We start from the raw sequence: 10,889 nt of genomic DNA, 5'->3' as shown, positions 1-10,889 counted from the left end.
TATGAAGCAAAGACAAAGAGGAAGAATACTACTTTCACCAAGAAAACCCGATGCCCATTCAAGCTTCAATTTAGAAGGAAAGCGGAAAAAGATTGGTTTTTGGAGAAATTTATATGCGGTAGTCATAACCACCTTATACCGGAGAGTTTGCTAACACACCCTTATGCTGGACGCCTTACCGAAGAAGAACAAGAAATGATCGTAGATTCAATGACCCAAAATTGTATGAAACCCATTGATATCCTTGCTCACTTAAAGAAAAAAAAACCTATAAAACGCTTCTACTTTGGCTAACATCTACAACGCAAGAAAAAAATTGAAGAATAAGAAATGGGAACGAAGGAAGGAAATGCAACAATTAAGGCATTTGGGGGAGAGGCATAATTACTCGGTTTCCCTCGATGAAGATGAGAAGAAACAAATAAAACATCTTTATTGGCTCATCCCGATTTTGTAAAGTTGCCACGGTGCTCTCATCAAATGCTTCTAATGGATTGCACATATAAAACCAACAAGTTTGAGATGTCGTTGTTGAACATTGTCGGGCAAACTTCTACCAATTCTCCTTGTAGTGTTGGTTTTTGCTTCTTGAGAAATGAGCTCGAAGAGAGCTATACGTGGGAACTAAACCAAGTGAAGTTATTATACGTAGAGGGATACACTCCAAAGGTGATTATTACCGACAAGGAACAAACTTTGTTGAATGAAATAAAGAGGGTTTTCCCGGACGCTCGTAACCTTCTTTGCACGTTCCACTTGTGGAATATTATTTAAACTATGTGCATGCGCATTGTCCGTCAAACAAAAAAAAAGTGAAATGGAGAGAACAAAGAAACTATCGGTAGATCAACAAAAGGAATCCAAATATAAATTTAAGAAGGATGACAAGTTAGCGGAACTAAAATGGGAGAGTTTCAAATCGGAGTGGGGAGCCTTGACACATTCTATCACCGTGGATGAATATGAGGATAAAGCTCGTATGTTAGTGGCTCATTGGAAAAGAAGTTATCCAAGTATTATGAAGTATTTGTTGGATAATTGGTTGGATTCGCACAAAGAGAAGTTTGTAGCGGCATTTACTAACCAATATAAGCACTTTGACAACCAAGCTACAAGTACGGCGGAATCATCTCACAACCGGTTAAAGAAGAAACTTTATAGTTATAATGGTGGTTTAGTTACGGTATTCGAATCCATGGATTCTGCCGTGATCACGATAGAGTTACAGAGTTTTTTGAAAGAAGCCGAAGTAAAAACACACCAAATGGTTAGACAATTCGAGGCTAAGGGGAATTACAACTTTAAAGTTTTGCACCGTACAATTGATAAGATAATGTATGAAGTACAACATTTTGAATTGGGGAATTATGAAGAAGAGTGTGTTTATCCAAACATGACAAGTTTGGGACTCCCGTGTCGGCATGTTATAGCCTCATACCAAGACAAAGTGATCCCGATTCAAGATGTTGATCCCTTTAGGAAACAAATATCATTCCATGAAAAAATAGTTGATCAAGATTTTGGAGGAACGTTTGTCGATACCGACATTGGAAAAGCGCTAGCCGAGAAATATTCTACACTAAGCCGGGGCCAAAGGAAATATGGTTGAGTAACTTGAGCAATTTTGTATATACACAAACTAGGTATGATATCAAGGAACCACCAAAGGGGAAGAGAAAGGGGAGGCCTCCTAAAAAAAAGGTACGTAAGAAATAGAATAGCAAGGAAATTAGCGGAAGAATCAAAGAAAAGAGATCCTTCGGGTTATGAATGGTTGAGAAAGGAATATGAAGCGGAGGATGAGATGGAAGAGGATGTTCAAGGTAGAAATAAACGAAAAAGAGGTCAAGCGGATAAAGGAGAACCAAGTCGTGGAAATGTACAACAAAAATTTATCGAGATTCCTACTCAAGAAAGTGCAACAAGAAAGATTGATGTTAAAGGAAAAGTTCCGGTATTTCGCTCCAAACAATCACAAAGAAGCAAAGTTGTTGTTAAAGGAAATGGTTGCAAAGAAAGTACAAAAAAAGATGATGGAGTTAAAGGAAAGGGTTCCTATGAAACCGGACCAAGCCATAGAGAAATCAAAGGTGTAGGTTCCAAGGTTTCCTCCCAAAAAAGTATAATAAAAGGACTTGTTGGTAAAGTTGGTGTTAAACAATTAGCAAGGAACAATGAAAAGAGTCCGACGGTTGAAAAATTTCCATCAAGTAGTGAGAAGGAGAAGGGGACACTTCGTATAAGAGGAGTGCCTAAACCACCACCTAGAGATGAGAATGGTCGATATATCCGGAGCCATTACATTCTCTATGAATATTACCTTTTTTCTTTCCCCAAATTTATTCATGATTATATCAAGGACACGGATGATGTTCAAGGTGATGAGAATTGTGGTTACCACGTCTTCGTGGATCAACTTGGACCCTTTGAAGACGCAAAAGTAAACATACTGCGTATCAATACCATGGTTCGAGGAATTGGGAATCAGGATTAAAATTTGATATTCCAGACTTTAATGGTAGCTCGCAACCAGATGAATTGATTGATTGGATTTGTGCAGTGGAAGAAGTTTTGGAGTTTAAATCGGTACCAGAAAACCGAAGGGTACCATTAGACGCAACAAGGTTTCGTGGAACGGCTGCGTCATGGTGGCAGCAATTGAAATCTCATCGATAGAGACAAGGTAAGGCAAAGATTGACTCATGGGAGAAAATTAAGAATCATATGCGTGCGGCTTTTCTTTCTTTCAATTATACAAGGGAGTTAGCTCAGCGAACTCAGAGATTGAGTCAAGTAGGGTGATCTATTGATGACTATACTAAGGAATTTTATGAACTAGCATCCAGATCTGCTCGAAAGGAGAGTGATGAAGAAAAGGTTACCAGATATATTGGTGGTCTCAATCAGTATTATCAAGATGCACTTAATCTGTTTGATCATTGGAATGTCTCGGAAGCACATCAATGGGCTCTTAATCTCGAACGACAGGCAGCTCGTCGCAGTGGAAGGAATACGGTGACGTATGAGAATAGAGTCCCAGCTCGACCTATTTCTATTCAGGCTGTTGATCTACTAGTCAGCCGCAAGGGAGTAATCAACCTAAGGCCAAGGGAGAGTTGAGATGCTATAAATGTAGTGATCCTGGTCATTTTGCAACTGACTGTAAGAAGGTTATTCGCCCTGAAACAGTTCGGCATGGAAATAAAGCTCTATTCACGGAGGACAGTGGTAATCAAGACGGTTACTTCAAAGATTTTACTGGACAACCGGTGTTTGATAAGGAAGAATATGACACCGAAGAACTCTCAGGTGATGTAGGCCTACTATTATTTCTTGGGAGATATGATGAGGTTGTTGTTGAAGATAAATCTTCCATAATGGTGGTACGCAAGGCTTTCTTCACTCCTAAAGAAGATAGCGAGGATTGCTGGCTGCGAAACAACATCTTCCATTCAACCTGCACCATTGAAGGTAAAGTTTGTCGCTTTGTTATTGATGGTGGGAGTTGCGAGAATGTTATTTCTGAAGAAGCTGTGAATAAGCTCCAGTTAACTACCAAAACGCACACTAAGCCATATCAGCTTTCGTGGCTTAAAAAGGGAACTGAGGTGAGTGTCTCTAAACAATGCCTCGTTCAATTTTCAATTGGTCCCACTTACCGCGATCAAGCTTGGTGTGATGTAGTACCTATGGATGCCTATCATCTCTTGTTGGAGAGGCCATGGCAGTTTGATAGGGAGGTAACTCATGACGGGAGAAGGAACATTTACTCGTTTGTATTTCATGATAAGCGGATTTTATTACTGCCCAACAAGGATGTCATTGTTAATCGTATGCCAACTTTGCTGACTATGCAAAGTTTTGTGGAAGAAATGAAAGAGTTAAATGTTGTGTATCTCTTAATGGGAATGGACAGTAACAACAATTTTGTTGCTCCAGATGCGGTTAAACCACTGTTACGGGAATTCGTAGATGTGTTCCCAACAGATTTTCCCGAGTGACTACCTCCACTGCGTGACATCCAACATCAGATTGATTTGGTTCCTGGAGCTTCCCTACCTAATCGGCCTCACTACCGTATGAGCCCGAAGGAGCATGAGGAATTGCAACAACAAGTCATGGAGCTATTAACCAAAGGATTCATTCGAGAGAGCTTAAGCCCATGTGGCGTTCCGGCATTACTTACACCAAAGAAAGATGGAAGTTGGCGGATGTGTGTAGATAGTCGAGCAATCAACAAGATCACAATCAAGTATCGCTTTCCAATTCCTCGACTTGATGACCTATTGGATCAGTTGCATGAATCTGCAATCTTCAGCAATCTGGACCTAAGAAGTGGCTATCACCAGATACGGATCAAGCCTGGGAATGAATGGAAGACGGCATTCAAAACTCGAGAAGGATTATACGAGTGGATGGTGATGCCGTTCGGGTTATCAAATGCTCCTAGCACATTCATGCGGGTAATGAATCAAGTAGTAAAACCATTCATTGGAAAATGTGTGGTTGTCTATTTCGATGATATACTTGTATATAGTGCTGATATTGATGCCCACCTAACTCATTTAAGGGAGGTACTTACTGTACTGCGTCGTGAGAAGTTGTATGCAACAACAAAAAAATGTTCTTTTTCTACAGATAAGGTTCTTTTCCTTGGTTATGTCATAACCAGAGATGGTATCAAGGTTGACGAGAGCAAGGTTGATGCATTGAAAAGCTGGCCCGGTCCTTCAACCATAACTGAAGTCCGTAGCTTCCATGGATTTGCGTCTTTTTATAGGCGTTTTATCAGGAACTTCAGTACTATAATGGCTCCCATTACAGATTGCTTGAAAGTTGGTCGTTTTTTTTGGACTAAGGAGGCAGAACAAAGCTTCCAGAACATAAAGGAGAATCTCATGACAACTACGATATTGTCATTACCAGACTTCACAAAGCCTTTCGAAGTACACACCGATGCTTCTAAAATTGGAATAAGAGCTGTCCTCAGCCAACAAAGGAGACCCGTGGCATACTTCAGTGAGAAGTTGGATGGCGCGAAACTAAGGTACAGCACGTATGGGCTTGAGTTTTATGCGGTGGTTCAAACTCTTAAACACTGGCGGCACTACCTAATCCACAGTGAGTTTGTTCTTTACACTGATCATGATGCGTTGAAACATATCGGACAACAAGACTCAGTACGGCCTAGACATTCTCGGAGGTCCAACTACCTACAAGAGTTTACTTTCGTGCTCAATCATAAGTCAGGAGTCCAGAATCGAGTCGCAGATGCTTTAAGTAGGTCGCTTCTTACAACAATCAGTGCTCTTGTACTCGGCTTCGAATCTTTAAGGGAATCATTAGCTGTTGATTCATATTTTTCTCAAGTTATTATGGCGGTGCAAGCGAGGGAGCGTACTGATTTCATTCTCCATGATGGATTCCTATTCAAAGGGAATCGTTTGTGCATTCCAGAGGGTAGCTTGCGTATTAAGATCGTCAAGGAATTGCATAATGAAGGGCATTTTGGTCGAGATAAAACATTACTCCTTGTCGCAAGCTCTTATTTCTGGCCAGGATTAACCAAAGAAGTTGATAGATTTGTCCGTCGTTGCCATATTTGTCAAGTTTCCAAGGGAGTTGCGACCAATGCAGGTTTGTACATGCCATTACCAGTCCTCAAAACACCTTGGACTGATATTAGCATGGACTTTGTCCTTGGTTTACCTAGAACGCAGAGAGGGATGGATTCTATATTTGTCGTGGTTGATAGGTTCTCAAACATGGCGCACTTCATTGCTTGTAAGAGAACAACAGATGCAGTAAATGTTGCCCAACTATTTTTTAGAGATGTTTATAGGTTACATGGACTGCCATCTTCTATCATGTCCGTCAGGGATACACGGTTCTTGAGTCATTTTTGGCGAAGCTTATGGAAAATGCTGAAGACTAATTTGAACTTCAGTACAGCGTATCACCCGCAGACTGACGGGCAAATAGAAGTGGTTAATCGCTCCCTAGGCAATCTCCTGCGAAGTATGGTGGGGTCTAACACAAAGTCATGGGATCAACAACTATTTCCAGCTGAATTCGCGAACAACAGGTCAGTTAATCGCAGTACCGGCTTCAGTCCTTTTTATATCGTGTATGGATATAATCCTAAATCAGCATTAGAGCTAGCTCCAATCCCTGACTCGAAGAAGTTCGCAACAAAAGCTGTCAACACTTACACTCAGCTTCAAAACATCCATGCTGCCGTGTACAAGGCACTTGTTGAATCTAATGCCAAGTATAAAACTGCAGCGGATAAAACCCGTCGCTTGGTTGAGTTTGAGGTTGGTGATTATGTTTGGGCTGTCCTTACGGAAGATCGTTTCCCTGCTGGTGAGTACAATAAGCTAGGTCCTCGGAAGATTGGACCCTTAGAAGTGCTGGAGAAAATCAACCCTAATGCATATCGCCTTCGGCTTCCAAGTCATTTGAAGACAACAGATGTGTTTAGTGTAAAGCACCTTAGTGTAAAACACCTCATTCCGTCTTATGGTGATAACTCAGAAGATGAACCACAAAATTCAGAGTCGAATTTTTTTTATGATGGGGGAATGATGGCATAGAAGAACTAGCCTTGGCATACTTGGAAACCCGAGACCCGACAAGGGTCAAGTAATCCAGTAGCGACCCAACAGGGGGTTCGAGTATAGAGTTTTATGCCTAGGAAATCCTGTTTAGTATTGGTATTTTATTCTCACGTGTTTAGGGTTCTATTTAAGTTTCTCTTAATATTATGAGAGGCAGTTGATTAATAAGAAGAAAGTTTAAAACTCACAGAGTTTTCTTATGTTCAATTTTCGTCTAATCCCATAACCCTGCATCAAGTTGTCTCAAAAGGTCTTCTAGCCTCCAGCTTCAGCATAGAACATAAAATGAAGGGACTCTTATCCGCTTCTGGTGTCTAAGCCGCATAATAACCTGCAGCTCAGCTCACCCTTCCAATTTATTGGAACATTTCGTTTTCCCCATTCGTTTGTTGCCATTACTCACTTGGGATATAGACTAGAGTAAATGCTCCAAGTGGAAGGCATCAGAACAGAATACAGTACAAGAACATTACATAGTCCAGATGGTGGCGTACATGAAAAGTTTAGTTTCAGCTAGTTCGGGTACATGTGCTGGAAGAAAAAGCTTACCAAGAGATCTTTCCTATAAATCAATAACAAAAACCTAGCCTGCAATGAAAAGAAGATCAATATGAGGAAATACCAACAAAAAAACTGCGTTGATTCTAGCAAGCAGCATGAATATTAATCATGTCGCACGCTGCGTAATTGAAATGTTAAAACAACCAGAAACACAATATCATGTATCAAAGACATCCATCTGTTTGTTTCAAGCATAATTCTCTCTAACAAAAGTGGGTGGGCGGCATCACTGCCACCATACCAAGTAACTAGCGGCTGTGAAGAGCTAAACTACTATGATGCCACATATCTGTGCACCACCCACAACTGTAATTCCTGGATGACAAAATATAGTCATTCAGGAGGTCAATATGTCCATCTGTTTCAGCTATACCAAAAAATAACTCGTCTTACTGCCAACTCTTTTCGCTGCCCATTATTATAAAATGTTCTATACTATACCATCAACCTTAAGCCCTCTTCCTCTTACAGGTCTTCCACTGCTTAAGAATGAATGCCACCACTTCTTTCAAAGTAGCCTTTCTGTTCTCCTTGAAGTTCCACAATTCTGGAACGACGTACCTTCCACTAGGGTTATACTCGTTCATTTCCATGAGAGCACTTGAAACAGCACTGTAAACCTCCTCACCATAATCTTTTCTCAGACCCTTTAACTTATCATCGTCTTCGTTTATAATCTCCTGCGCTAGCATAGAATCGAAGTTCAGTGTAAAATACATACTTATTATCATTCACGAATACATACAAGGCTAAGCAACTGCATTATCTGCATCTCTAAGGTATTGTGGCAGGTTACCTGATGGCTATTTCCCATGTTGATGATTTTGTAAGGGTGCCAATCTGGATCTCTAAGGTATTCTTCCCAAGCGGAGCACATCAGTGTAGCTTGATTACTTTCACTGCCATATTTCCTCTTACATGCTTCATGGAATGGTTTGTCATCAAGCTCTCCCATCCTCTTGACCCCAATTAGAGCACGACCGCCGGACATTTCTCTCAGTCCCTACAAGCCCGAGGGACTCTATACCATCAGAAAGATAGCAGGGAGAGGGAGGGAAGGAGAGAGAGAGTGAGAGAGAGCCCACACTAATTAATTCTTTACGAGCTTCCTGTAGCTCATCATTGCTTTTACGCTCCTTGACTACTAGAGCCTGGTTGAGATCTTCAAGACTTTCCAGTTCTCCCTCTTTCTCTTTCAGGTTCTTAGACATTTCATCCATCTTTTTGTTGAATGCCTCGTCCTCATCTCCTTCCATGTGCTTCAGCACATTTAAGTTCCCCTTCAACCGCTCAATCTCCAGCTCCAATGCTTGTTTCGCATCCAATTGCTTTTCTAAAGCAAGTATTCTGCTATGAAGATTTTCCTTTTCTCTCTGTATCAACAATCATAACCAATTAATAATTTAAGTAACTTACAATATTTGCATTTACATTGTTCTACAGAAAATCTATCAAGATGTAGCATTAGATAGTATACCTTATGGTCTTCTGCTAGCTTAAATACATTTTCATCCGCCTTCTTTTGTTCCACACTAGCCATTACAAGGGAGCTATTCTTCGTGGCATTCTGAACACACAAACGGAAACAGTGTCATCAGTCAGCTACGATGACAAATGACAAACAATAAATACATATAAAATTGCAGTCTTACTCTTACCTGTAACTTTTCCTTGGCTAATTTGTTCCGCTCAGTTTCATTCTGGGCCTCACACTTCTCCAGTTCTGATCTACGATGCTCGAGCTCTTTCCTCTGAGTGTCCAACTCTGACTTGACTTTATTGTGCTCTTGGCAAATCCTCTGGAAATGATTCTTTGCGGTCTGTTGCATCTTTAAAAGCTCTGCCAAATGCAAGTAAGCATGAGTCAGTTTTTTGTAGCTGTGAATGCCATAATTGGAAATGCCAAATACAAAATATTTAAATTTCCTGACATACCATTGTTGTATTTTTTATGAAGCTTATCGTTCTGATTCACCAAGTTACTCAAAGATATATTGGTTTCATTGTATTTACACTCAATTTCTTTCATTTTCATACTTTTGACTTCAATATCATTAGCCAACTTTGAGACAAGTTGATTTGTCTTTCTCTCTTCTTCGGACACAATATCGGCAGCAGTTTTTAGGTTCCCAATTTTTTCCAGCTGTTCAGCAACAATACTTTCACCATCGAAGTCATCTTCTCGTGCCACCCAGCCATAAAGACTAGTCCCACGGTGCTTCTTTGCACACCAATCTTTCTTCCCATGATGATCCGCTTCGAAGAACTTCTCAAATGACATTGCATTGTGAAACCCAGGCCAGCCTTTGTTAAAAATTACAAGAGCATACCCTGAATGACTACAATGTTTATTCCACAGAGGTTGCACCTTCACAGGATTAAACCCTTGCCTAGTGAACTGCTCTCTGAGCTGAGAACCACTTTTTCCTGCATACTTCCCATCATTCAATTCAGTAGGAAGGTTAGCGACAACACCCACCCAAGGATAAACAAAAAGTTCATCACGGTTCTGATCAGTCTCAACTTCAGGGTGAGCTTGAACCACTACTGGTGCTAGCTCCGTCTCCAGATATTTGGACAATGCCAAGTGGTTTGCCCTGTGTTTAGCTCTCTTACCATGAGAACTCGCTATCCCAACAGCGTACTGCTTGATATCCTTGTAGAGGTAGTCTAGTTTCTTCTTCCCTTGACAAAATGGACACCGAAAGACATTCTCTGCGAATTTGACTTTGTGTTTCCCATTCTTCATCAACTCATACTCCTTATCTCCATAATCGTCGATATCAGACTCACTAATTTCTGAATCTTCGTCAGAGCTCATTCTTCTCTGCTGTGTCACCTACAAGAATACCACAACACTATACCAAGTAATAGATTTCTGTAAACAAGCCATACTTACATGACGAACCCCATTACAGGACTATGTAAACATCAAACGGTCAACCACAGAACTCGCTTGCCAAAGAGTAACAAGAAAGCTAAAGCCTCATTTCACTCCAAAACTCAAATGAATTCATCCAAACTGACAACAACATATACTTTTTTTTTTTTATTTGACAATGCAGTATAATACTACTGCTTGAATTAGTCTAAAAACACAGCGTACGCTGGTTAGAAGAAAATTCAAATTCAAACAAAACATTTCCATGCAGAATAATCAGGAACATAGTATCTTGCTTGCCAAACAAAATGGAAACTCTAAACAGGTAGTCATAGTCTTCAAAACCCAATTAACTACAGAATTCATACTTACAAAAGACAACACAGAAAGTTATATCACTTAGAACCTCATAAAAATTAATTTCAATTCATCCAAACCACTCAACACACTCGTAATCAAGACAATGAAATCATCCTCCGTAGAATACAATGTACAAATTAGTAGAAACAAACTAGACATACTCAGATTGAAAGCAAAATCCACTTTCAAACAGTTCTTTTTTCTGATCGATAAAATTCCCAATTTACTGAACAAAATCAGGTTGAAAGATGGGAGAAATAAACTAAGTACTCTGTACAGTAGCAAGATAAAACTACAAAAATACACACAAACAAAATCAAAATCATTCACTAAACATGCTTCTTTCAATATCACAGATTTAGGGTTTAACCGCCAAAAACAGCAGATCGAGCTTGATGCTGGTGACCCTAAATCCGTGACGAGACAGGTTCAGGGCTTTTGACAGAGAGAGCGGGGAATGAAATGAA

General features: G+C 40.2%; 1 protein-coding gene across 1 annotated transcript; it reads right to left on the bottom strand.

Annotated features, from left to right (window-relative positions):
* Positions 1–7,021: 7,021 nt before the first annotated feature.
* On the bottom strand, positions 7,022–10,889 carry LOC113271728 (protein INVOLVED IN DE NOVO 2-like). Its single transcript, XM_026521634.1, has 6 exons — positions 9,117–10,889; positions 8,840–9,021; positions 8,659–8,748; positions 8,267–8,554; positions 7,978–8,184; positions 7,022–7,861 (listed from the first exon to the last, which is right to left on the bottom strand). Exons 1-6 carry the CDS (start codon positions 10,000–10,002, stop codon positions 7,631–7,633), a joined length of 1,884 nt encoding a protein of 627 aa, XP_026377419.1. The 5' UTR covers positions 10,003–10,889; the 3' UTR covers positions 7,022–7,630.

Source organism: Papaver somniferum, chromosome 4 (assembly GCF_003573695.1).
Source record: "Papaver somniferum cultivar HN1 chromosome 4, ASM357369v1, whole genome shotgun sequence".
NCBI classification, from domain to species: domain Eukaryota; kingdom Viridiplantae; phylum Streptophyta; class Magnoliopsida; order Ranunculales; family Papaveraceae; genus Papaver; species Papaver somniferum.
The sequence above is the reverse complement of the archived record's forward strand: the minus strand, read 5'-3'. Positions and strand labels throughout refer to the sequence as shown.

What these genes read in the sequence shown, in the direction of transcription:
- LOC113271728 (XM_026521634.1), bottom strand. Translation starts at nt 10,002, where the DNA reads ATGAGCTCTGACGAAGATTCAGAAATTAGTGAGTCTGATATCGACGAT. An exon ending in TCATAAAAAATACAACAATG is followed by an intron (nt 9,022 to 9,116) that starts GTATGTCAGGAA and finishes TGCATTTGGCAG; the next exon opens with AGCTTTTAAAGATGCAACAG. An exon ending in AGCTAGCAGAAGACCATAAG is followed by an intron (nt 8,555 to 8,658) that starts GTATACTATCTA and finishes TTGTTGATACAG; the next exon opens with AGAGAAAAGGAAAATCTTCA.